The following is a 26,832-nucleotide window of genomic DNA, read 5'->3' as shown; positions in this document are numbered from 1 at the left end:
GGGGAGATGCGCGAAGCAGAGCGGACTCCAGCCCCCGCTGCAGCCGGGAGAGGGCCGGGCTGAACCAGCCCCCGGGGGCACCGGGCCTGCCAGGCCGGCTGACGGGCTCCTACCTCAGCGACACCGACTGGATCTTCTCCAGCTCCACCTGCCGCTTCAGCACCTCCTTGATCGTCCCCTTCTCGGGGCCCTGCTTCACCTTCTCCCGCCCGATGAGGTACAGGAACCGGGGCGTCAGGATCAGGTCCCGCTTCACCGTCTGCGTGGGGGGAGAGGGGCTGAGCGGGGGGGCCACTGGAGGGAGGCAGGTGCAATGAGGGGGAGCCAAGCGGGGGCATAGGGAGGTGGGGCAGGGAACGTGTGGGGGGCTGAGGGGGAGGAGGGGCAAGCCCAGCAGAGCCTGGGGGGCATGAGGGAGTGGGGGGGCAGCACCCGTTGGCTCGTGGCCTGGCGTAGGATGGAGACAAGCGCGTGGGGCCTGGGGGGGGGGGATAGGGCTGAGAGGAAATGGGGCCCACAGGCAGGAAGAGGGAGGCTGGAGGTAGCCGAACCTGGCCCTGGGGAAGCAGAGACCGGTCCTGCCGCGGGCAGCAGAGAGGGCAGCCGGGGGGCCCCGCGCTCACCTTGAAGCGCCGGTCGTACTTGGTGACGGCGTCGGCGAAGTCCACGCGCTCACGCCGGCCCACAAAGCGCCGCAGCTCGGGCCGGTTCTCCAGCCCGAGGTAGTCGCCCACGAAGTTGCGGTTGAGGCTGTTGGGCCGGCGCTCCTTCTTGTTCAGCAGGAGGTTGGAGGCTTTGGGAGGGGGAGACTCGGAGTCAGACCTCGTTAAACCTTGACGAGCGGGGGAGGGGTGGGCACAGCCCCTTCCCTCCGCCCCGACTCTGACTCAGGCCTCGTCCGCACGGGGCCGGATTCTGGAGCGAGGTGGGGCCTGGATTCCAAGTGCCGGACTCCGGTCCCAGACGGGACCGTGGTGACCAGCCAGTCCGACCACCGGCCAGAGCCCTGCCCTCGGCTAACTCCCAGAGCAAAGCTCAGAGAGCACCGGCCAATCTGGATTGAAAACCTGTCGGCGACACCGAATCCCCCGGCCCCTGGGGAAACTGATCCCAGGGTTCATTCCTCTCACGGCTAAAAACCCACGCTCGCTTCAGCTTCCAGCCCCTGGAGCGTGTTCGACCTTTCTCTGCTAGATTGAAGAGCCCGTTATTAAAGACAGGTAGGTAATTAGTGACTGGGATCCAGTCGCCCCTTATCCCTCTCTGTTAAGCTAAATCGATTGAGCTCCTCGAGTCTCTCACTCTAATCCCTGAATCCTCCTCGTGGCTCTTCTCTGGCCCCTCCCCAATTTACTAACCTCCTTCTCGAGGGGTGGGCACCAGAACTGGATTCTGACCTGGAGTCCTGCCCGGTCCAGCTGGTGTCGGGGGCTGGGGGGGAGGACTAATTTTATTCCACAATCACTGATCTAGACAGCAATAGTGTGGGGGGGGGGGAGTTTTCCCAGGGTGGACAAGCCCTTCTGCCTTTGTCCCATGCATGGGCCCTCTCAGTACACCCGGCAACCGTTCGCCTGGAGCCCGTCCCTTACCAACAGGAACCGCCTCTACCCCAGCCTCAAAGCACAGGGGTCATGCCGGCTTCCCCAGGCCGGTGTACGTGTGTGTGCACCCCCTGGGACAGCGATCAATGGAGGGGATGGCTGCATCGCTCAGTGGGGAAACCTCAGGCTTGCTGCCACCCGCAGGAGCAGAAGGAAGGAGGGATGGGCTTATGGGGACGACCCTGGGCAGGTCACTGCAGCTCCGGGCCTCAGTTTCCCCAACCGGAAAGTGAGAGCAATGCTCCGTCCTTTCTCCCAGCCTGGGTCTATTCAGTGCGTGAGGGCCAAGCTGCAGGAACTGGCTCCTGCCCTGTGTCCGTGCAGCGCCAGGCCCATTGGGACCCTGCTCTCCATTCAGGCCTCTAGGCACTACCGTAATACACCTGATATCTACGCAACAGCTGGAGGTGGCCGGGCCCGATTCTGCTTTCCCCAGGGCTGGGCAATCAGGGGGGGGTGTGTGTGTGTGCGGGACCCACCTTCTTCCCTCATGCGGATGTACTTGCGCACGGCCACGTGCTTGCGCCAGGCCTTCTGGATGACCCGGGCGTATCCGTCGTAACGCCGCTCCCGCATCTCCTCCAGCAGGAACAGCTGTGGGGGCAGGGAGCACCGCCTTAGGGGGGCTACCAGGGGATCCCCCCCTTCCGCCGTGCACGCCAGACCCAGCCTCCCTAATCCCCAACTGGGAGCCAGCCCCCTGCTCTGCAGAGTGACAATCCCACTCACCAGCTTCAGGGACTCTCCGTCCCCAGGAGGTCAGCCCCCCTCACCAGCTCCAGGGACTGGGCCTCCCCCATTGGTCCCTCCACTCGCCAACCCTGGGGACTCCCCCGCTGCCCACTCAGGGGGTCAGCGCCCCCCTCCCCCTCTCACCAACTCCAGGGACTACCCCCCCCCCCCGACTCACCGACTCTGGGGCCTTGATGAAGACCTTGCTCTGCCCCAGCTGGTACTGGTCTGGGTCCATGTTGACGGCACGCAGCAGGTGCACCACGCCCTGCTTCTCGTCCCCCCGCCAGGCCGGCCATGTCTCGGGGGTGAGGATGGCATACCTGGGGGGGAGAGGGGGGTTGTCTTAGGGACTCAGTAAGAGAGCGGGCTGGTGGAGCTGCGGAGGGATGTCTCCCAGAGGCAGCAGCTGGCACTCTGCCCTCCAGGGGCAGCCCCCGGGGACCCAGCGAGATGGGGTGCGATGCAGGGAAACCCTGGCCTTGCCCCCAGCATGTTTCCTGGACCAGAGCCTCCCTGCTGAGCCCACGCAGCACCACAGAGACCACCAGAGCAGCCACCAACCTCGTAAGCTGGCCCCCGGCGCTGGGATCGAACCGGGGGCCTCCAGAGCCCACAGTACAAGCCTCTGCGCTGAGGGGCCCCAGACTCAGCCGCCGCTGACACGGAGCAGCCACAGGGGGCAGAGGTGACCCAGGGCCACTAAAGCAGCCACGGGTGGGGGGACCCCTGCGTCAGCACGGCTCCTACTTGCGTCCCTCCCGGTTCCCTGCTAGGGGGGGCCCCGGCTCCTCTGCCCGGCGCCCCTTCCCCTAGCACCTGCGGCAACGGACGGAGGCTTGCGCCCTGTCTCCTCCCCTGCCCAGGGGAGGGCAGCTCCTACCTCTGCAGGAATTTCTGGAAGACCCGCCGGTAGGCGTAGCCGGCCCGGCGCACCCGGATGTTCTCCCGCAGACCCAGGTATTCCACCTGGTGCTTCACCCTGGAGGAAGCCGGAGGGGGAGACAGGTAGGTCTGAGCAAGGAAGGGGTAACCAGACACCGCGCTCCCCGACCCGTCTCCTCCTGGCTGGGCAGCAGATCCCGTCCATGTAGGGAGATGGGATTCCAGCCACCCCCTGAGCCGGGGGCTGGAGGCACTCGGAGAGGCCGACCGGCCCTGCAGAGCAGGGAACAGTCTGGAAAGGAATGAAGGGGAAACGCCCCAGGGGCTGAGGGTGGAACAGCCGAAGCCTGGGAGTGAGGGGATTGGGGGGCAGAGGGCAGGGACAACGGCTGCCCAAGGGAGAAGGGCGGAGCAGACCGGCCCCCGGCCCTGGTCCCCACCTGCTCTCCTCCCAGTCGTGGGGTCTCTTGGTCTCGTTGGGTTTGATGCAGCGGATGTAGTGGGGGGTACACTTCGTCAGGGTGCTCACCAGGTCATTCGCTTGTTTCTTCAAAGGAACAAATCAACTTAAGCCTCAAAAGATAGAGGGTCTCTATGGTAACTGGACCCCCCCTCCACTCCCCACCTTCATCCACCCCCCACCTGCCTTCATCCTTTAAATGGGGTCACAGCTAATGCGGCTGCCAAGTTAGGCACTCAGATACCAGGGTGATGGGCAGCCGGATTACCCCTATGATGACAGACATCCCACTGCCACGAAAATAAAGCTCAGATCTGCTGTCCAATCTCTCAAACCCCACCCCCTTACTAAACGGCCCAGCCAGGGATCGCTGAAACGCAGCTGGCTCTGGGGTGGGGCGTGGCCACAGTCTGGCAGCGCTAGGCATCCTGTGTCCAATGGAAACTGCAGGGGGGGTGTGGGGGACAGTGGGAGATAAGACAGCTGAGCATCATTAGCCAAAAACCAGCCGAACGGTGGGGGGGAATCTGCCGAGTGGAGCTGGACCGGAGCAGATTCACCAGCTCCTGCCCCAGCCCCTCCAGAACAGGAGCCAGAATAATCCCCCGATGGTTCCAAGCGGCTATAGGGAGGCCTGGAGATGAAGCAGTGAGATTTCCACGAAGGAAAGGGATGGGGCTTCCCCCCGCGAACCTCATCGGGTACCTTGATCTTGCTCCCGGCTGTTGTGGGGCGCCCTTTCTTCTCTGCGTTGATGTTCTCAGGAAAGAGGTCTTGGATGAAGGGGCTAAGGTGGGCAGAGAGGGAAATTAAGTCAGTGCCCTGTGGGGTAGGGAGGTTTGGGGAGGGACTGGGATATGGAGCCTTTTGCCCTCTCCGTCCCCAGCTGGAGGCCAGCCCAGGAGCAACCCAGCATGGGACGAGTTTGTTGGGCCCCAGCTCAGCTCCAAGGGGATAATCGTCCACAGCACAAAACCCACTGTGCTGTTCAGCCATCTCCACAGCAGCCTAGGCAGAGGGGCCAGGGACTGCCCCCCCTCCCCTCCCCCCCCCACACACACACCAAGGACCACCTCCAGGGCAGGGTTATTGTAACGGATACATAACCCAAAGCAATGAAAACATTCAGCTCGTATCAGCGCCACGTCCTAAAGCAGCAGAGCCAGGGATAGAACCCAGGCGTCCTGGCTCCCAACCCCCGCACTTGAACCACTAGCCCTCACTGCCCTCCCAGAGCTGGGAACAGAACCCAGGAGTCCAGACTCCCAGGCCCCCCTTGCTCTAACCACTGCCCTGCACTGCCCTCCCGACCCGGGGAAGTGGCACTCACAGCTCACTGCTCTGCATCAGCTCGATGAGGTCGGTGAAGAGCACGTCGCGGTTTCGCTCACAGAATCCCTCCACGTCGTAGGAGACCTGCGGGCCGGCGAGCCAGGGTCTCAGGCAGCGGCCCAGGGAACAGCCTGCAGCCGGCGTGCTGGGGGGGCTCCCTCACACAGCCTCCCCATCACAGAGCCCATGTCCACCGTCCCCCCCAGAAGGGCCCGGCCTGGAGCCAGGCCAGCCTCGGCCAGGGAGCGCCAAACTGGGCCAGGGGGACAGGACACGCCAAAGGCCTGGAATACGCAGCTACTGGGGCGAAGCACCAGGTCCTCACCCCGCATCCAATCCCACTCCCCAACTATGACAGCCCCCCCGCAACCCTGACCCCCTTTACCCTCCAACCCAGCCTCCCCTTCCACCCTAATCCACCCGCCCAGCCTCCCCCTCTACCCTAATTTACTCCCCCACATCCCTCCCCCGCCCAGGACCCACACATCCCTCTCCCCCAGTCTCCCCCTCCACCCTAATCGACCCCTCCCCCACATACCCCTCCACCTTAATTTACCCTACCAGCACCCCCACATCCCCCTCCCTGACCCCCCTATAGTAATTCTACCCTGTCCCCAGCACCCCCTCCCTCTCCTTTTCCCCTCTACCCTAATGTATCCCTCCCCCACCCCACCCCACCCCTATCGCCCTCCCCAGGACCCCCCCCGCGCTGACCTTGCCGGCGTAGTGGTGGATGATGAAGCCCTTGTTCCAGCTGTTGAAGTGCTGGTGGGTGCCCACGGCCATCTGCAGCTTCTGCAGCAGGCTCTGGTCGGCGCCCTCGCCCTTGGCGTGCATGGTGGCACACACATCATCCAGGATGCTCATGAGCCCCGGTGGGTTCTGGGGGGGTTGGGGGGGACGACACCAGATTGCTGAGCCAGGAGGGGGTGCCGCTTCCCAGCCCCTCCCGCTCCCAATGCAGGCCTGCGGGAGAGCCAGCACCTCCTCCCGGGCAGCTCTGGCGCTGCAATGAGGCAGGGTTTGGGGCTCGGTGGGGGGTCCCCCACAGCACTGAACAGACCCCGATTAAGGGAGAGGAACTGGGGGTACCCTTGGCTTCGGGGAGATCCCAATTAAGGGGCAGCTGGAGGGGGTCCCCCACATTGCTGGGAGCCCCTGATTAAGAAGGGGACTAGGAGAGGTCACCAGGGAGACCCCAGGTCACAAGGGAGACCCTGATTAAAGAGGGATCTGGGGGGGCAGAGCCCCCCACCAAGCTCAGATGGCTGCAGGGGCAGGGGCAGTTATGGGGATCCAGGTTCCGCGGGGATCAGAGACTCAAGGTGGCAGGGGTCCCAGGCTTGGGGGAGGGGGTCACACAGGTTGTCTTCCCCCCCAGGCCGGAGGTGTTTGGAAGGGGGGAGCCCGGCCGCTCGCTCACCACTTTGTTCTCGATCAGGTCACAGACGATTTTGTTGTTGAAATAATCGATGGGGTTCCAGCGAATCCCTTCCTGGACGTACTCCTCCTGGCGGGGGGGGACGGGGGGGGACTACTGTGAGGGGGGGCTGGGATCGAGGCAGCCCCAGATCTTGCGTGGGAGCAGGGGTTGGGCTCTGCCCATGTCCGAACTCCGGGGGGGGGGGACGACCCCCAGCTGCAGGTCAGCCGCAGGGGGTGGTAGTTGTGGGTGCTGGCCACCGCAGGCAGACACGAGCGCTCAGACCGCACAGCCCACAGAGGCTCCAACTCGGGCGGGGGCTGCGCCGTGCACCGAAGGGCCCAGTAGGCAACAGGCGGGAAGGGAAACTGAGGCACAAAGAGGGGAAGGATCTTGCCCAGGGTCAATGGCAGAGCTGGGGACAGCACCAAGGGCCCTGGGCCCCAGCCCAGTGCCTCGTCCACTGGGCCACGCTGCCTCGCAACCCCATTGGCTGAGCTCCCCCACCCACCCCACACCAGCTCCTCCCTCTGCCCCTCATCTGTCCCCCCCATCTGTCCCCTCTCCCACCCCACCCCCTTCTCCTCCCCCACCCATCCCCCCCCTTATCCAACCCCTGACTCTCATCTGCCCCCACCCCCACCCCACTACCTGTTCCACCCCCTGCCCCTCACCTGCTCTGCCTTGAGCGTGAGCTCGATGAAAATCTGTTGCAGCTTTTCATTCACAAAGTTGATGCAGAATTGCTCAAAGCCGTTTTTCTACGCGGGGGGGAGGGGGGGAGAGAGACAGACCCGTCAGGCACCCGGGGTTCCCGCTGCGCAGGGCCGTGCCGGCATGGAGGGGCAGAGCGCCACCAAAGGGGTTTCTGGCTCGCTCAGAGCAGCGGAAGGGAGTGTCAGAGGGAGCTGAGACAGGCCGAGGGCCTGGAGCAGCCACGGGACATCCTTGGCACCCAGCTCACGTGCCGTTTGTCGCCCCCCCCCCCACGGCCCCCAGCCCCCGAGGGAGAAGGTGTTTGCAAATGGCGGGTGGAGCGGGGATCCCAAAGTGTTTCTCCTCTTCTGCTGGCCCTAGCCCCCTAACGCTGGGGAGCCAGGCGGGGACCTAGGAACCCGAAAGCCCAGGAAGGTCTCTCTCGCGCCCCTGCCCCGCGGTACCTGGAAGATCTCGAAGCCGTATATGTCCAGCACCCCAATGTTATACTCCTCGTAATCCTTCTGCATCGCTTTGTTGACAGCCTGGGGGCAGAGCAGAGAAAGGCGGGGGTGGGAATTCAGGGTCTTGCCTGGAAAATTAGAGGCCAAAACTCCAGCCCCCGTGTGTGGTGGGGTGACAGAGACCTGGAAGGGTCACTGGTCGGGGGGATGAAGTGGGGTTAAGGAGGATCAGATACCAGGCCCCCAGAGAGAGAGCAGGTGGGGCCCGGCAGCTGAGCTGGGCTGCTCAACACCGGGTCTAGAGGGTTCAAGGCGCCCCCCTGCTCCCGGCTGAAGGGAGCTGGGGGGCCAGGGCTGGGGCCCCCGGGGCGGTTGACTCACGTCCACCAGGTAGTCGAAGAGCCGGGAGTAGAGCGCCTTGGCAAGGGCGTCCCGGGTGAAGCTGGCCTGCTCGGCGTTGAGCGTCACGTCGATCACCTCCGACTTGCCGCCCCAGCGGCTGTCCATCTTGCGGCTGGTCAGCTTCTCCTTGAGCCGGCCCTGGTCGATGCCCAGGAGGTAGGAGGGGAAAGCCAGGACTGGGGAGGGTGAGGATAAGGGGGGAGGGTGTCAGGGGCAACACCCCAACCCCGTTTGCCTCTCAGCATGGCTCCCCCCCTTTCTCCCCAACCCCGGCTGCTGGATTCGCCTCCCCTCACCCCGCCTGCCTTCAAGGTGGGTGGGGTATTGGCCTCCTCGGCCCCCGCACATCCAGAGGGGCCAGTGGAGCCGCATCCCCATGGGACCCTCCTCCCCAGAGGGAGAGAATGGGAGCGGGGAAGGAAACAGGAGAAGGTAGGGCCCCCCAAAGGATGGAGGCAGATCCATGGGGCACACAAGCCAGGCCCCACCCCAGCATCAGGTGCCTGACCGACCCCCCCACTCCAGATCCACTCTGAGCCAGATCCTGACAGGGACGCCCCAACCCCGAGCCAGGCCCCAAAGGGGGCTCCCCCCAGGCCCCGAGCCAGGCTGTGACACCCCACCAGATGCCAACGCAGGCCCTGATGGGGACCCCCCTACACCCATCCCTGAGCCAGGCCTGACGGACCCCCCCACTCCAGATCCACTCTGAGCCAGATCCCAATAGGGACCCCCATCCCAGTGCCCTCTGCCCCCCACTCACAGTCCTCGCTCTCCACGGCAGCGTAGTTGCCCTCCTCCCGGAAGCTGATGTTGCCCAGGTGAAGGATCCCGGCCACGATCTGCAGCACCAGGGCCTGCTCCTCCCCGGAGAGCCCCACCACCTCCATGGCCGTCTGGGGACCAGGAGCAGGGGGAGGTGTCAGGCTGGGAATGGGGGCCGGGCGCGGCGGGGGGATGGGAGCTCAGGGGCCCAGGATGGGGAGTTGGGGGGGCCACCAGGATGGGGGGAGGACTGGGGGGGGATGGGGAGCACCACTGCGGGGTGGGGGGCACCAAGATGAGGGTTGGGGGATGGGGAACAGCTGGGGTTTGGGGCTCTATGGTGGCAGAATTGGGGGGCAGCAAGATGTGGGTTAGGGGATGAGGCACTGAGATGGAGGGGCACCAGGAAGAGGTTGGGGGCACTGTGATGGGGGTGGCGGGGCACCAGGAAGTGGGTTGGGGGATGGGAGCACTGAGATGGAGGGGCACCAGGAAGAGGTTGGGGGCACTGTGATGGGGGTGTCAGGGGGGGGGAGCAGGAAGTGGGTTGGTGGATGAGGCACTGAGATGGAGGGGCACCAGGAAGAGGTTGGGGGCACTGTGATGAGGGTGGCGGGGCACCAGGAAGTGGGTTGGGGGATTGGGGCACTGAGATGGAGGGGCACCAGGAAGAGGTTGGGGGCACTGTGATGGGGGTGTCAGGGGGGAGCAGGAAGTGGGTTAGGGGATGGGGGCACTGAGATGGAGGGGCACCAGCAATAGGTTGGGGGCACTGTGATGGGGGTGGGGCAGCAGGAAGTGGGTTGGGGGATGGGGGCACCAGGAAGTGGGTTGGGGGATGGGGGCACTGAGATGGAGGGGCACCAGGAAGAGGTTGGGGGCACTGTGATGGGGGTGTCAGGGGGGAGCAGGAAGTGGGTTGGGGGATGGGGGCACTGAGATGGAGGGGCACCAGGAAGAGGTTGGGGGCACTGTGATGGGGGTGTCAGGGGGGAGCAGGAAGTGGGTTGGGGGATGGGGGCACTGAGATGGAGGGGCACCAGGAAGAGGTTGGGGGCACTGTGATGGGGGTGTCAGGGGGGAGCAGGAAGTGGGTTAGGGGATGGGGGCACTTAGATGGAGGGGCACCAGCAATAGGTTGGGGGCACTGTGATGGGGGTGGGGCAGCAGGAAGTGGGTTGGGGGATGGGGGCACCAGGATGGGGGGGGCACCAGGAAGAGGGTTGTGGGATGGGGGCACTGAGATGATGGGGCACCAGGAAGAGGTTGGGGAACTGTGATGGGAGTGGCGGGGGGGGAGCAGGAAGTGGGTTGGTGGATGGGGGCACTGAGATGGAGGGGCACCAGGAAGAGGTTGGGGGCACTGTGATGGGGGTGGCGGGGCACCAGGAAATGGGTTGGGGGATGGGGGCACTGAGATGGAGGGGCACCAGGAAGAGGTTGGGGGCACTGTGATGGGGGTGGCGGGGCACCAGGAAATGGGTTGGGGGATGGGGGCACTGAGATGGAGGGGCACCAGGAAGAGGTTGGGGGCACTGTGATGGGGGTGGGGCAGCAGGAAGTGGGTTGGAGGATGGGGGCACTGAGATGGAGGGGCACCAGCAATAGGTTGGGGGCACTGTGATGGGGGTGGGGCAGCAGGAAGTGGGTTGGGGGATGGGGGCACCAGGATGGGGGGGCTGGGGGCACCATGGGGGGACGTGAGCTCCTTGCGCCGCTCTGGCTGTGTAGACCCCCGCTCCCCCCATACCAGCGTCTCGTGGAACTCCTGCCGGTCGTTCATGTCATCCACCTTGTAGCTCGCCGACTGGTTGAGGTAGTAATAATAATCCGGGTTGGTGATACCCAGGTTCTCCCGCTGCTCCGGGGAGGCTCCCTCCAGCAGCTGGGCAGGGAGAGAGGACAGAGGCCGGAGGGGTCACGCGTTGGTTGGCGGGGGGGGGGGGGGGCGCTCAGCACAGACCCTGCCCCCCACGCACCTGGTAGTAGACGTGGAAGCTCCTCTCGCCGGGGTTCTGGCTCACCACCCGCGACTTCTCCAGCAGGAAGTTGGAAATCTTGCCCCCGTCGGGCTCCCCGCCACGGCTGAACTGGATCTCGAAGTACTTGCCCTGGGGCGGGAGGGGAGGCCAGGTGAGCCGGACACCCTGGCTAGGTCCCCACAGCAGAGACACCACCCCCAGAGCACCCCCCACCCGGGACGTGCTCGAGACCCCGGATCCTAATGACAGCAATGCCCCATGCGGCAAAGAGTTCATCTGGCCTCCTCCCTCGCTGAGCAGGATCCGGTGGTCAAGCCAACTCCTGGGAGTCAGGACTCCTGGGTTCTGTCCCCAGCTCTGGGAGGGGAGTGGGGGCTAGTGGTTAGAGTGTGGCAGGGGGCAGGGGAAGAGCCAGAACTCCTGGGTTCAATTCCCAGCTCTGAGAGGGCAGTGGGAGCTAGTGGGTTGGGGGAGGCTGGGAGCCAGGACTCCTGGATTCTGTTCCAGAAGAGGAGTGGGGGTCAGTGGTTTAGAGTGGGGGGTCTGGGAGTCAGGATTCCTGGGTTCTGTTCCCAGCTCTGGGAGGGGAGTGGGGTCTAGCGGCTTTTGCAGGAGGAAACTGGGAGCCCGCTGGGCTCTACTCCCAGCTCTGCCACGGACGCATTGCAACAGGTCCCTTTCCCTCTCTGTGCCTCAGTTCCCCCATCGTAAAGCGCAGCTAATGGCACTAAGCTGCAGGGAGGGGTTGCGAGGCTGCGCTGGTTAGTGGCTGTGAAGCGCTCAGCGATGGCCGGCTGCAGGGGGCAGGCTGTCTGCCAGGCCCCGGCAGGCGCTGCCGAACGCCCCAACCAGGAGGGACTGGCGAAGCCCAGGCACTCACGAAGCGGCTGGAGTTGTTGTTGCGTACGGTCTTGGCGTTTCCAAAGGCCTCCAGGAGCGGGTTGGATTTCAGGATGATGTCCTTGACGTGCTTGGGGGGAAGCAGGGCGCTCGTTAGATGAGGCCGTCGGCTCCGGCCCTCCGGGAACCCCCAGCCCAACTGCTCCCAGCCAGCCCAGGCTCCCGGATCCCCACTGCTTCCCCCCGCCCTGTCACGCCCTGTGGTACCTGCACTTTGGGGCCCCCGCCGGACACCTTGGAGATGTAGCTCATGATGTATTTGGCCGCCACGGTCTTGCCAGCACCGCTCTCCCCGCTGCAAGAGAGAAGGGTGAACGCTGGCTTCTCTGCCCCGCCAGGGAGGACACCCCACCCTAGCCCAGCCCCTTCTGGAGGTCAGGGAGCCTGGGAGGAGAAGCTGGTTGGTTGCATCTACATTTTCCTGTCCTGCTCAAAGCCAGACAGTGACTCTCCTTTAAAGGAGGCAGGATGGCCCAGTGGTCAGGGCACCAGCCTTGAACTCAGGAGCCCCGGGCTCAGCTCTCTGCTCCGTCAGTCCCTTAGCTTCTCTCAGTCCCTCAGCTGCCCATCTGTAGCCTGCAGGGAACAGTCCTGCCCCACAGGGGGGGTTACTAGGATAAATACGGTAACAACTGGGAGGTGCTCAGGTACTCTGGTAACAAGGCAGACAGAGCCTCCTCCCCGAACATGGGCGAGGAGGGTGGGTGTCGGGACCCGCCCCAGCAGGCATCAGCTCCTGCGTGGCGTCCATACCCACCCTGCAGGGACTGCAGGACCGTGCCTCAATTTCCCCATCAGTAAAATGTAGAGACCGACACTAGGTTGTCATGGGGGGAGCAGGGGGCTCTCCCAGCAGTCTCTGCCATTGCGCGGGAGGGCTACAGCCAGCCAGGCACAGAGCCACGCCGCGCTGGCACCCCCAGCGTGTGACCTGGCCATCAGGAAAGCTCTTAGAGCTAGAACTTGGCACATGCCAAGATGTGGACCCTGCGTCTGCCCCCTCCCTCCCTCTTGCCCCAGTGGATTCTGCCCTCTTCTCGGCTCCGCCCTACCTGATGATGACGCACTGGTTCTCCCCGTCGATCAGCATGTTGCGGTACATGTTATCGGCCAGGGCGTAGATGTGGGGCGGGTTCTCGTACTGGGCCTGCAACCAACACACCGGCAGGAGACTCGGTTATTCCGCCGTGCAGGACAGTTGTACACAGGGAGGTGGCAGGGGAGGAGACAGGGCTAGGCTGAAACCCCCTTCAACTCATCACACTGGTGAGCCAAGCCAGGAGGCAACCCCAGCTCTCTAGTTATTTGTCTTGGGGGGCCCTGGGGGGCCCCCGTTGCGGTGGGGAGGCTGTACAAACACAGTGAACACAGTTCCTGCCCCAAAGAACTTACAGGCCATGTCAGAGCGCCAGGGACCTTTGGTTCCCATCGTTCCACCCGCTCTGGTGAGCGCTTGGCAAACAAAACGCGCAAGAGACTTGCTAAGGGCTTAGGGGACACAGTGACCTCGAAACGACACAGGGCTTAGGGGGCAGAGGACGAGGTCTCCCAAATCATGCTATCCCTTTGCCTTCCTCCCAAGGATCTCAAAACACTTCACAGACCTTAATTAACTCTGGCAGGGATGGTAGATCAGTGCCACCCCTATTTCACAGATGGGGAAACTGAGGCTCAGAGTGGGGAAATGACTTGCGCAAGGTCAGCGGCTGAGCTGGGAAGAGAACCCAGGAGTCCTGTGTCAGCCTCCCCGCACATCCCTTGACCAGTCTAGACCCCTCCGTCCCTGGAAACAGCCTTGTTGGGAACTAGTGGGCTGATCTAGCCAGCTCTCCCCGGGCCTCTCACAAAGCCATTGGTTAGATCTCCGTCTCAGCGCCCCCACAGCTACGCCGGGGGATAGCACCTGCCATGGATCCGTCCACAGATCTCAAGCCCCGAGCCACACCCTTGGAGAGGAGATGCCAGCAGATCAGGAGGGTGGCAGGCGCACGGTCCCCTTGCAGGGGCTCAGCACTCTGCTGTGAACGCCGCTGCAATGGGGCCTGGACCACAACGGCTCTTAGGACAGTGACAAGGCTGCAGGGTTTTCAGGAGGGGAATCGGGAACTGCAGTGAACATAGGGCGGCTGCTGCTGAAACAGCAAAGAAATTGGAGCACCGGACGCCTCTTTGGGATCTAGCTAGGACACCAAGCAAGGAAGGTCTCTGCACCTGCCACTACGGGGCAGGCTGGGAGCAAGGCAGCTCCCACGGGGAGGGGCAATGGGGTGCTGCAGGCACCGGTGGATCCAGTTGCTGATCCCACCTTGGGGGCGGGGCATGGATCACACGTGTCCCCTCGGCATCCCAGCAGCAGGGCAGGGCTCCCAGCTGGAAATTCCTGCCTGGGTGACTCACCAGCTTCAGGAATTATCTTCCCCTCCCAAGGGCAGAAGGGGCCTTTCCCAGCCGGGATTCACTCCCGGGGCTCCTTGTGGGTCACCCCGCTGCATGCACCCCCTCGCAGGCCAGGCACTGATGGGGAAACCCTTCTTCAAACTACAGCCAACCCGTTTAGCCAAGCCAGGCTTAACCAACGTTTTCACTCAGCATACGCCCGGGGATCTGCCTGGAGCCTGCTCCAGGAGACACCAGAGCTGGGCGGCCCTGGGCTGGCTGCTGAAGAGTGGTGTCCTATCAGAAATCTCGTCCCCCCGGAGGTACTTACAGACGGAGATCATATCGTGATCCTTTTCTTTGGTAAACTAAATAGATTAACTCGAATAATTCTTCTAGCTGTTTTCTGAACTTTCTCCTATTTGCCAACAGCCGGTTGGAAGTGTGGACCCCAGAACTGGACACAGTAATGGTCTCCCACATGCCGCATACGCTATATGCCCATTTACCCGAACTGCCACATTACCCCCCTCCCTTCCTTGTCCCCCAGAATGAGATACAAGATACACTCACGCTGCAGGACAAGGGCAGGATCCGGACAATGTGAAGGTCTGGTTAACAGGGCAGAGATCCCCAGCTGTGGGGGAGGCCAGCCTGATGCTGAATGGCTCCTGCCATCTCCATGATCTGAATCAAATCCATGTCCCCACACCCTGCTATTTGATAATTACCCTGCACAGAGGTACCCCTGCTCCCACTCGACAGCCCCTGCTGCAGGGAGGGGGTCACAGGGAAACTGGAACCCCCAGTGGGATGTTTTGGAGGCTGTTTCCCCACTTACTCCCCGGCCCACCCCGGCCCACCATTACTCACGGCTCCCTGGTACATGTCAATCTCGCGATCGGTGAAGTAGGGCAGCTGTTTGAAAGGGTTGACAGAGATGAGGACCGGTCCGATGTACGTCTGGGGTTTCCGAGATAAGGATCGACCAGTGACAATAGGAAGTGGAAGGAGCAATGGAAAAGAACCCAGGGTTCCTCAGAACCCGATCCAGAACCACCAGTCCCACACAGCCCACCCCGTATTTAAAGGGCCACACACGGTAACTACATACAATCACAATCACCCCCCCCACCGAATCCGCACAACAGCAGATGCGCGGACATTGCTACCTGCCAGTAAATTGTGCACCATGTCCCTTTCTAGGGTAATAGCCTACTACCTCTTACCAGCTAACAGAATTCCCCCTTTCACTCAAGTGGTGGAGGGACATGCTGTGGTGGGTTCAGTCCCACACAAGGGGTCATTACAACCTCACAGCAACCTGTGCATTATAAACGCCCATCAGGCAGATGTACCTGACAAGCAAGAGCCCCTGCATTTACAATTAAACTCTCTACCTGGCCATTAATAAAAGCACCCAGGATTATTCAACATACAGAAGAAATTTGCAGCATCTCTGTTACTCATCCCCATCAATGCAGGTTGATCACCCCCAGCCCCTTCCACTCCACTTTCCTCCTTTGGAGCAGTGAGATCGGCTCCCAATTTGCGTTTGCTCCTAGTCAGTTTCATTATCCAGTCCCCAGGCTCAAGGCTGTGGTGCGTGTTTGTGGCACAGCGGAAACTTAAGAAGTCCAGCAGGAAGGGGACTAAGGAGAGACCTGGATCCAGGCCAAGATTAGGAGTAGAGCTGGATGGAAAGTTTTCGACCAGTTTTCATTGGAAAACACCATCTACTCAAAATTGAAGGGTTTTTTTTTGCACAGTCGTCTCGATTTCCATTAAGTCTCATGAAAAAAATTGGAAAATGTTTCAAAAATCTCCAACCCGTCCCGTCTGGACATTTTCAGAAAAGTTCCAATTTTTCGTTTCAGAATGACAGTGGAGTTTGAAATTTTCTCTATTTTATCTTTAAAAAGTAAAAGGGTCAAAACCAACATGAAACGTTTTCATTGACCCCAAATGATTTTTTTTCCTTCAGAATTTCGTTTTGCAAATTTTTTTGAAATTTTGGCTTTTCATCATAATTCGGGATGAAACAAAACCCTGAAACCTCCAAATTTTTCATGAGACAGAAAATCTGTTTTCCAACCAGCTCTAATTAGGGGATTCTCTGAGTAAAATACTGAATTTGGTCCTGTCCATCCATCAAGGCAGCACGGATTAGGGATAGTTTCTGGATAAGCACTCAGGATGCCTGGGTTCTATTTCTGTCTCTATAGCCCTACTGGGTGACTTCGGGCATTTACATTCCTGCTCTGTGACTCAGTTTCCCCTCCCCACCTTTTGTCTATCATGCCTATTCAAACTATGAGCTCTCCTGGGCAGGGACTGTCTCTCACTCTGCGGCTCTGCCTGGGCCCAGCCCAACAGGGCTCTGATCTCACTGGGGCCGCTACCAAGAGACAAATTATACTAATAATCCGTCACGATACTGATATGATCATTAAAAGCATCTCACTGATGCCTGAGACCCCTAGATTGCTCCATGTGTTATCCTGGCAATGGGCTGACCCAGAACCAGCCAATCCTGGGGAAGCTGGGGCTTGACCCCCACCCCCGTTTCCCAATTATCCCCATGCAGTTTTGCAAACTGCTGTCCCTTTGGGCCAGGGAGCAATCGGCGTTTCCCCCCACCCCACCCTGAGTTCCCGGCGTCACCCTCCCTTCTTCCGGCCTGGCCTGGCCAGGATACGAAGATGTAATCATCCAGGAAGCGCTTCTTGAGGTTCTCCACGATGGCGTCCTCGCTGATCTTGGCCAGCAGCACCATGTCGTCCACCCCGCTGTGCTTGACATTCTGCGCCTGCCAGTGGTAGCGCTCCTTGCTGCCCTGCGCGGGGAGGGGGACACAACGGGACAGGTCACAGGACTGGCAAAGCTCAGGGCGGGGGGGGGGGCGCGGAGGAAGCCAGCGCTCAGCAAACACGGTGCCCTCGGCTGCCTCTGTCGGGTTCCGCTCCAGACAGGGAGGGGATGGCTTCGGGCTGCCAAGCTGGTGGGCCATGAGAGTCCGGCACCGGGCTGGCAATCAGGGGATCTAGGTTCAGCTCCTTGCCGTGGACAGCCTGGGAGAGTCACATGATCTCTCTGGGCCTTGGTTTCCCATCCATAAAACAGGGATCCTGGCTGGGATGATTTAACTGGGAATTGGTCCTGCTTCGAGCAGGGGGTTGGACTAGATGACCTTCTGGGGTCCCTTCCAACCCTGATATTCTATGATTCTATGATTCCCCCACTTTGTCTGTCTCAATCATGGGCTCTGTGGGACAGGGACAGTCTCTGTGCAGCGCCTGGCCCAGTGGAGCCCCAATCTCATCTGGGTCTTCTATTCTCTGTATTACGGTAGCGCCAGGGCACCCCAGTCACAGACCAGAAACCCACTGTGCTAGGCACAGTACATTACTTATTAGGTGTATTACGGTAGCCCCTAGGAGCCAATCATGGACCAGGGCCCCATGGTGCTAGGCGCTGTACATTATTTATTAGGTGTATTACGGTAACACTTAGGAGCCCCAGTCATGAACCAGGACGGCACGGCACTAGGCGTTCTATGTTATTTATTAGGTGTATTACGGTTGCGCCTAGGAGCTGAGTCACAGACCAGGACCACAGAGTGCTAGGCGCTGTACAAACACAGACCGGACTGTCCCTGCCCCAAAGGCTGTGCAGCGTAGATGCTACCATGAAAGCCAAAGCCTTGTCTGGTCTCCACGAGTACTCGAGACCCCTTGGCCCTTTGCCGTTTTCCCAGGGCCCTAAGGCCAAACTCCTCTGCCTCATCCTACGTGACTGGCCGTGCTCCACACTAGAAGAGGCTGCATGATGCCCGGGTGTCTGTAGCTTGTAGAGAGAAATGCAGGACGATGACGCTACAAAGACGAAGAGGATGTAAAGCTATGATCAGCCTCTGCCCCAGCACCAAGGCACGACCTGCATGTGTGTGTGTGTGTGTGTGTGTCTCTCTCTCTCTCTCTCTCTCACACACACACACAAAAATTTATCTCGTTTTAGCAAGACTTTGGGGTCTTGCCCTCCATCCGGCACCAACAAAGAACTCTGCTCTCTCTTTTCCTTCTTCTGGCCAGGAATTCCCACCGTCTTGCCAGCCCCAGGGATTCAAAAACCAGGAGATGACCCCACAAAAATCGTGAGATTGGCTTTAAAATAATGAGATTTAATAAACAAAGAAATGCTGGGCCATGTTTTCTGAGCCTTTAGAGAGTTTTGCTTCCAAGTTTTTCTGCATAAGCACAGGGGCCAGAAACCTGCCTTTAGAAAATAAATAAATTAAAGCTCAGATTCTCAAGCACTCGTATGACTCCAGGAGCCGGGACTTGAAGAAAAACTAACCATATATTGCAATACGCATGGTAAAATGGCAAAAGTTGGCAACCCTGCAAGTGCTGTATCCCGAACTTGGTGCATGGCTCTGGGCAAGTCACCTCCATCTCCCTCCATGGGTGTGCCTCAGTTTCCCCACCTATACCATAGCAAAGGTGCTACTGACCCTCCTTTGCAGAGGCTGCTGCAGCCCTGCCAGGTGTTGTTAACAACCCAAGCGCAGCATGAGGGTTTGACTTTCCCCTCTCTGCCAGTCTCCATTATTAATTGACAGAGACACTTTGCCCTTGATTTCAGCTGGGAGAGAAACTGACCCAGACGGATGGAAACAGAATCCTCCCGGCAGTGCAAACTGCTCACAATCTACTGGTCTTGCCCAGTGGGCGGGGAAGGCGGGGATGTAGGGTAGTGGCAAAGGGAACCACGATTCTTGCCCCCCTGGGTTAACAGCTGGGAGGATCCAGAGTACCCCAGGATGAGATGCGAGGGAGAGGGGAAGAGAGAGTGAGCACGTGTGTGTGTGTGTGTTGTTTGGGCTATGTGTGCGCACCCGACTGCCCCCTACAAAAACAGACAACCCACAATCCACTTCTCCCCCCCACACTCCCTCGCTGCATCAGCACAGAAGATGGGTGGCTCTGCCCTGCCCCCTCCCCAGGCCGGGTGACTGCGATCAAACCCCCCATCCCCGCTCTGAGCCAGCGAGGAAACTTCAGACAGGCTCCTGGCTGTTGCCAAGCGCTGCGTCCCCCGGCCCACTCAGACAATGCAAGCGGTCAGTTGCTACGCGACCGACGCCGGTGGCACTCGCGGAGGGAAGGGATGGCAGCGAGAGGAGGGGCAGCGCGGGGGGAACGCTGCAGAGGCTCCGGCCAAGGCTAGGACAATGCTCTCCTTGCGGGTGCTTGACCGGGCCACCCCGGCCTGCATGGAGCAGGGTCAGACAGCCGGGCCTGATCGCTGCTTGCTACACTGATCATAGCTGTGGTGCTGCCGGCCCTCCCACAGTATCGGGGGGCGGGGGGTGTTAATTCAATCCCCAGCTCCCCGAGTCACGTGAGATTCTGTTTCCTTTAAGAAAACCCAAGTTTCTAACCCTTCTAACTTATTTGTCCCCCATCTCCATAGCATCTAAACACCTCACACTCTTCAGTGTGTCTACCCGCCCAGCCCCCCAGGAGGCAGGGCAGCGCACTTATCCCCATTGTACAGAGAGGAAGACTGTGGCACAAAGTGACTGATTCAAGGTTAGTCAGTGACAGAGCAAGGCATTAAACCCAGGACTCCTGAGGCCGAGGCTGGCACCCTAACCACGGAGCCCTCCCACCTCCCTGTGGAAAGCTTGGCACGAGGCCTGAAGGCTCAAACAGCCGGCAGCAAATAAAAAGAAACCCAACGTTTATTTATTTATTTTTTTTTTAATCTGCAGAACCTTTACAGCCAATCTGGTGATTTCTGGGGACCGACTCCTGGTGCATGAATGCTTGGGGCTGGCACCTGTGTGCAGTGACCCCTGCCTCGTTCTCCCCATGTGCTGCCCCAGCTCTAGAGCATGCGGAGTAAATAGGGGGAAAAAAATATGACCTATTTGGATCGTGGCAGTGCCCATGGGCCCCGTAGCGCTCGGTGCCGGCCAAACAGGGAGCAGACAGAGAGGCCCTGCCGCAGAGTTCTTAGCATCTATGCAGATACTACAAACCGAGAGCTCGTCGGGGGGAGGGGATATGGGGCACTGGCCAAGCACTAGTTCCGCTCTGCCCCAAAGGGCGGGACGGGTCTCAAGGACAAGATGGGCTGGGGCACAGAAAGCGTCTAACGCGGATAAGACTTGAATGCACGGCAGGGCTGGGAGCGGACGCGATTAGCTTCGCTCTCCCACGGGGAGGACAGCGTTCAGCATTCCAAAGTTGGGGGACCCCTGCCCTAATTAAAGGGGGGGTTGGAAAAGTCGCCCCGGGGCGGGCTAGCCCGTCAGCGCAGGGTTCCTCTGAGCCAGCTGGTGCCAGCCGCCACCAGAGGTGGGAGACTGGGCTGGGTGGAGCTGTGGGCCGACAGTGCCTGGGTTTGCTCTGCTCTTGTCCTAAATTTAGCGGGTCAGCTCGTTGGGGCAGGGAGCAGCCCCATTCCGATCCCAGCCCGGATGGGGCCAGGGCAGGCAGGGCCCTCCCAGGGTGGTCAGAGCTCAGCGAGCTGCTCAGAACACATGCTGCCCCAGGACGGATTCTGCTCCTCAATCCAGAGCACCCCGGCTTCCCCGAGCGGCAGCATATGCCTGGCATGTGGGCAGGGCTGGTGGAAGGGCCTTCGTGCCACCACGGAGTGGGGCAGGTAGCTGGTGAGACCCCAGGGCTAGCGACTATACCTAGTGACGTCAGCCCTACCACCCCTTTGCCGCATAACGAGCCCCTGGCCTAGCCACCGGTGGGTAGGACGCTTAGGTGACAGCGTATCAGCCTCCCCAAGCGAGGAGGGCGTCTCAGGCCGGGCCCACCCCCTTGGGCAATCTGGAGCTCTGGCCATGTTAAGCCTCAGCAGGCCTGTGAGAAGGGAAGTGCTATTGCCGGGCTGCCAAGGGGGAAACTGAGGCATGCAGGAAGGAAGTGACTCACTTGCACGAGGTTCTAATGTGAGTCAGTGGCAGAGCCAGGAAAAGAACTACGGGCCCTTTCTCTCGGCTCTGCGTTCTAACCACTCAACCACACTTCCTACCCACAGGCAGGAAATGAACCCAGGAGTCCTGATTTCCAGACCCCCAGCCTCCACCACCAGACCCCTCACCCTCAAAGCAGGGACTAGACCTCAAGGAGTCCTGCCTCCCTGTCCCTCCCTGCTCTAACCACTAAACCACACTGCATTCCTACTGCCTCACCCTTTTCAGCGTCTCTACTCCCTCAGCCAAGAGCCAGCCCAGTATCATATGGTTGTGAAACTGCCTTCTCCGGTGGCGTTATTCATTAACCCGAGCTGGGCGTATGGGCAAGATCCCAGCCCGGCTCAGGAAAACTCCCAGGAGAACTTCACTGCACTCCAAGGAATGCATCACGTGCCACCCTGAACGTCCCACAGCGTCCCTGAAATCCAGAGCGGCTCCACGCCTCACGTCCACACAGCCGCGAGTGCAAGCCTGCCTACCCGGAGACGCAACGCCGAGAAGGGCTCAGCCCCAATAGCACCTCGCTTCAGCCTCTGCAGGTTCCTAACCCCAGCAAAACCCCACACCTTCGGGAGGTCCTACAACAGGGCCAATTCCACTACAAGGATTAACAAAAGGCAGCACGGTCCAGTGAGTAGAGCGCAGGGCTGGGCCTCAGAACACCTGGGTTCTGTTCCTAACTCTGGCCTGCTGGGTGATTTTGGGCAAGTCCCACCTGTGCTCTGTGCCTCGGTTTCCCCTCCCACCCTGTGTCTGTCTGGAACTATTTGTCATCTTGCTGCCGTAGTGCCTAGAAGCCATGGTGCCAGGGACTGTACAGACTTTCCCTGTCCCAAAGGGTTTAGAACTTAAACACATCTGTGCGATCTCAGTTGGGAGTGGGGTGTGCAGCACCTGGCACGATGCGGGGCGGGGATGACCGAATTTTGGTTGGGGTTTGTGCATGAGCATCACGGGGCCCCAATCTCAGGTGGGGGGAGGGGTCTCTGCAGGGTCCCACATAATGAGGGCCCTGATCTTGGCTGGGGGAGGGGAGGCTGTGCAGACCCTGGCCTGACAGGGGACCCCCGATCTCAGTTGGGGTCCACACAGGGCCCGGCCTGACTGAGGGGGAGGGGGGCCCCGATCTCAGGTAGGGTCTGCACAGGGCCCAGCCCGACAGGGGGGGCCCCGATCTCAGTTAGGGTCTGCGCAGGGCCCGGCCCGACAGGAGGGGCCCGATCTCAGTTAGGGTCTGCGCAGGGCCCGGCCAAATGAGGAGTCCCCCAATCTCAATTGGGACATTCACATGTTACCATAATCCACATCACAAGCCACGTGGCCGTTTGTGACAATCACGTCCCGCTCCCTTTCCGAACCTGACATGCTCAGACATCACGGGACGCGCTCACCCCGCTGCAGGCAGGGACGTGCAGAGGGTGCCCCGGTGGCGGGGCTGTCGGAGGGGGAACCAGGCAGGCTTTGGAAGAGCAGCGGGATTTCACTGGCACAGGACTAGCCATGGCAATTCACGCCCGGCTCACGGAGACAGAGCTGCCCCCGCTAGCCAGCAAGGGCAGCGTGAGAGCGAGGAACTGGGGGCCAGGACAAACGCATCCATTGTTTGAGGCACTGGGTTCGCTATGGGCAGCGTTATCCCCGCATGGCCGGGCACTGCCCGAGCCAGGATCTTGGCAGCTCTGGGGTACAGCACGTCATCTCGGCCGGGGGGGGCTGAAAGCCAGGCCTCTGCTACCAGGCCAAGGTTTGCCCCAGCTTGTGTATGTAATAATGGCCCCACCCAGACCCATCAGTTCGCTGTGCATGGGGGTGGAGGGGTTTAGGGCAAGATCTGGCCCCCTGTGTGCCCCCTCAGGGCACCCACCCACATTCCCATCCTCCCATTATACTTGCACACCCCCACCCCCAGCAGGCATGACCCCAGTGCCTCCCCCAGCACACACATGCTCCTGCCCCTTCCAATACACGGGCGTGCCCACACACGCCCCCCCCCCCCCCCACGCTGCTCCCAGCTCCTCCAGCACACGGCGCAGCGTCCCCACGAACACAGCGCCAGACCCAGCCGGCGCTGCCGGCTCTGCCACACCCACCCCCCAGCTAACAGGGGGCCAGGGCTGCCCCCAAAGGGCCCAGCCGGGAGGAAGGGGGGATCCCTCCGTCAGGGCCCGGGAGGCTGGAGCTAAGAATAGCCCCGGCAGGAGGAACTGGGCTGAATCATGGCCCCGGGCCAGACATTTCGGCGTGGGAGGCTGCTGGCATGTGGCTCCACAGGCCTGATCCTGCCCCAGGGGCCCCGGCCCGGTGGGGCCTACAGGGCTCCCCTGGCTGCACAAAGACCGGGGAAGGGAGCAGGGTTAAGGATGAACCAGCCTGGTGCAGCTGGGGGGCGGGGGCAGGAATTGATGGTCAGGCTGGAGGCGAGGAGCCTGATCCTGTGGTGCTGTGAAACACGCCCCTCCCTGATCTTAGCAGAGACGCCCCTCCCCCACAGCGCCCCACAACCCCCTCCCCACACTGCCACACCACCCCCTTACACCACAGCACCCCGCGACCCCCTCCCCACGCCGCCCCACACAGCACCTACCCCCTCCCCATGCCACCCGTGACCCCCTTCCCCACACCGCCCCCTTCCCCATGCCACCCCCTTCTCCAAGGCACCCCAGGGAGACAGGCTCCCCTGTGAGGAGCTAGGGACCAGCAACATCACTGACGAGCTGGGCTTGGTCTGAGGCTCTCAAATTGCCTCACCACGCCAGGTAGAGAAACCGAGGCCCAGGGACTGCCCACCCCTCAGGTCACAGTGACAGATTGGGGAAAAGAACCCAGGAGTCCTGGCTCCCAGCCCCCTGCTCTATCCCCATTCCCCTCCCATCCCCACTCCGGGCTCTAATCAGCAGAGATGACTGTCGCACACACGCATTAATCACTCTCTATTAATAGATTCCCAGTGACCCGCTGGGCGCAGCCGCCTACCAGAGCAGAGCCGCACCACGGACGGCTTGGAGGGGAAGCCTGTTCCACACACAGGATTGAAGCCAGCAGGGTCCATGCTCACCATCCACCCCAGTGGGTCTCAGCCACGACCTCCGGCCCTGGTAGCCAGCATCCTGCTGGGACCCCCCACCACCTGGGAAGAGCAGGGTGGTTGTGCTCCCCCCCAGTCACAGCCTGCAGATAGAGACCCCGTGCCAACTCCAGCCAGTGACCCCCGCACCCGACCAGTGTTTGCTGGCCCTGAAAGGTGGGGTGGGGCTGCCTCAATCCCATGCTGCTGGCTAGAACCAGTGCCAGGCACCCCATCAACCCGCAGCTTCCCCCTGCCGAGCGGGGAGTCTCTTTGGGGTGGGGGGGCAGGGAGGGAAGTTACCAGCACAGAGACTGCAGCCCCGTCAGCATTTGGGGGATGGGAAGTGGGGGCAGCAGAGAGGAACCGCCAGGATCTAAAACCCCATCACAGAGGAGGCCGGCCATGCTGGGCTGGGCATTGTGCCCACGATGCCCCTCCCTCAGTGCCTCGGCTGCCGAACCCCACCCCACCCCCTGCCCCAGGGGTGAGAAGCGGCTGTGCCCCTCCCCCCAGGCTGGACAGCCACACCCCCTGGGCAGCAGAGATGCTCTCTACAGAACGTTTTAAGCACCACCAAAAATTCAAACCTCTGTCCACACCAACCACACGAGAGCCGCTGTCTACGCAGGCTCTGCAATAAGTCCAAGCACCTTAGGGGAAGGTTTGAAAACTGTGCAGCTCTGAGGGGTCTGGCTCCTGGAGCCAGGGCCATGAGCAGCAGGCCGGGCCAGGGATCAGCTTGCTTGACCGAAACCTCATTACACAGGAGTGCAGCCAGGGCCTGTCATGACAGTGTCCTGAAGGAACAGGGCACTCCTGGATCCAACCTGGGAAACGGCAGTGTTGTCACCTCTCACTAGCTGGTACTCTTAGCCAAGCCCCAGCTGCTGGAGTCACATGAATACAGGAGAGACTCTGCTCAAAATTAAAAGGAAAGAACATGTTTCCCGCCCTCATGGTCATGGAGAAAAGCTTAAAAACCCAGCCTGAGTGTAACCCTAAAACCTCAAAAACTTTATAACCACCACCGCCCATATGTGGTCAGTCGGTTTGTTTTACTCCAGATTTTTGTGCACATGTGGTTGATGAGGAGCAGAATTAGCTCCTCCTGTGTTTTAGATCCTCCTGTTTGCTGCAAAATTACCCAGGCAAGAACCCAGTAAAACATCATTTAACAGGTAGGCTAATTAATCTGTTCAACAGATTCCCAAGGGACAGGGTGGATTCTCCAGCACTTAGAGTCACTGATATTGAGACTGGACATTTCTTTCCAAAAGATGGACTGTAGCTCAACCACCAGATATGGGCTGAATGCAGGGATCTTTGGGTATTTTTGTCTACATGGGGGAACTTGACTGGCATAGCTATTCCAGAGTAACTCCCCCATGTAGACAAACTATTTCAGAATAAAAGTGATTGTACTCAGAAATAATTACTCCACTTTGTGAGTAATTATTCTGGAATAGAGCATTCACATGTAAGCTCTTGTGGAATTGCTACACCCATCAATTTCCTCATGGAGACAAGGACAAAGGGAGAGTCCCTGGCTTGTTTTACGCAGGAGGCCAGATCAGATGATCAGAACGGCACCTTTTGGTGTTTAAAAAAAAAAAAAAAAAATCTATTAATCACTGACAGTGCAGCCCCGGGCCTGCAATTCAGGTCGATGCCCGGTGCAACGGGAACCCCAGACCAATTCGACACAAAGAGCTCCCCCAAATCCCTTTGCAAACCCATCTGTAATGCACTCTCTCACCGCTGCCCTCAGAAACCAAAGCAGCCATTAAAACAAAGCCCAGCCCATGCCAGGGGGAGGGAATGGCTAAGCCGTTTAAGCATCAGGTTCAAAACAACCCATTCTCCTAGCACCGTCCTGTTATGGGAACCCTGAGCTGGGATCTGAACACCGTCCTCCTTCCCAGGAGCTCAGGGGCCCTGGGACTCACCGCGCCAGGTGCTGTACTAACATTTCTAAAGTGCCTCTCACCTGAGCGCCACACGAAAGCTCCCAAGTGTTTTTTATGAGCTCCAGTAAAGTCAGTGGCACTCAGAGCCTCTCCTTCCAGCCTGTGCTCTGGCAGAAATTCTACCTACACCATCAGGCATCAGGGGAAACAGGTGCCTTTCAGGGGTTCCCGGGGCGACCTGGCCAGGAATAACACCCCCATCTTCCAAGCCCCTTAACATACACACACCCCTTAAAAACATCACCATCTCCTGTCTAAACTCCTCCAGGACACCTAGCATCAGCTTAAATGTCCACTGTAAGGCCCCGATCCTGCAAAGGGATCTGCACAGGCTGGGGGGGGGGGCTCAGGGGTCACCCAGTGCAGACATCCAAGAGCAGGATCAAGGGCCCAAACCTTCACAAAGGGAAGGGCGTAAATATTCAGGGCAGAACTCAGACAGGGCCGTAAGCACCCCGATTAGACAGAGAAAGTGTGGGGACTACACAGGCAGCTGGCTGGGGTCTGGCAATATTCTCCCTGCACTCTATAGCGATGCAACAAGGATTTGGCCCTTTTAAGAAGTCTCGCTCGGAAAAGCAAAACCAACCCTCCCAGAAGGTGCAGAGGTTCCGGCAGAGAAGCCAGAGGAAAGAGAGAGTGAGGCGAGAAGGAAGGTTTCAGAGGAGCAGCCGTGTTAGTCTGTATCCACAAAAAGAACAGGAGGACTTGTAGCACCTTAGAGACTAACAAACTTATTTGAGCATAAGCTTTCGTGGGCTGCAGCTCCCTTCATCG

The 26,832-nt window shown here is 60.3% G+C and overlaps 1 protein-coding gene across 1 annotated transcript in view; it reads right to left on the bottom strand.

Moving 5' to 3' along the window:
- The window catches only part of LOC141977388 (unconventional myosin-Ie-like), a 33,664-nt gene that overhangs the window by 6,347 nt on the left and 485 nt on the right, over positions 1–26,832 (bottom strand). The window contains exons 2-22 of the mRNA XM_074938852.1: positions 16,720–16,857; positions 14,895–14,984; positions 12,698–12,792; positions 11,853–11,940; positions 11,626–11,715; positions 10,743–10,874; positions 10,514–10,648; positions 8,762–8,894; positions 7,978–8,174; positions 7,597–7,677; positions 7,111–7,197; positions 6,437–6,523; positions 5,728–5,895; positions 5,012–5,097; positions 4,387–4,468; positions 3,662–3,768; positions 3,220–3,318; positions 2,515–2,659; positions 2,084–2,198; positions 624–793; positions 114–259 (exon numbers count right to left, since the gene is read on the bottom strand). Of these exons, the coding sequence (XP_074794953.1) occupies positions 114–259; positions 624–793; positions 2,084–2,198; positions 2,515–2,659; positions 3,220–3,318; positions 3,662–3,768; positions 4,387–4,468; positions 5,012–5,097; positions 5,728–5,895; positions 6,437–6,523; positions 7,111–7,197; positions 7,597–7,677; positions 7,978–8,174; positions 8,762–8,894; positions 10,514–10,648; positions 10,743–10,874; positions 11,626–11,715; positions 11,853–11,940; positions 12,698–12,792; positions 14,895–14,984; positions 16,720–16,857 (2,471 nt within the window). The remainder of the gene's footprint in view (positions 1–113; positions 260–623; positions 794–2,083; positions 2,199–2,514; positions 2,660–3,219; positions 3,319–3,661; positions 3,769–4,386; positions 4,469–5,011; positions 5,098–5,727; positions 5,896–6,436; positions 6,524–7,110; positions 7,198–7,596; positions 7,678–7,977; positions 8,175–8,761; positions 8,895–10,513; positions 10,649–10,742; positions 10,875–11,625; positions 11,716–11,852; positions 11,941–12,697; positions 12,793–14,894; positions 14,985–16,719; positions 16,858–26,832) is intronic.

Source organism: Natator depressus, chromosome 24 (assembly GCF_965152275.1).
Source record: "Natator depressus isolate rNatDep1 chromosome 24, rNatDep2.hap1, whole genome shotgun sequence".
In the NCBI taxonomy this organism is placed as follows: Eukaryota; Metazoa; Chordata; order Testudines; family Cheloniidae; genus Natator; species Natator depressus.
The sequence above is the reverse complement of the archived record's forward strand: the minus strand, read 5'-3'. Positions and strand labels throughout refer to the sequence as shown.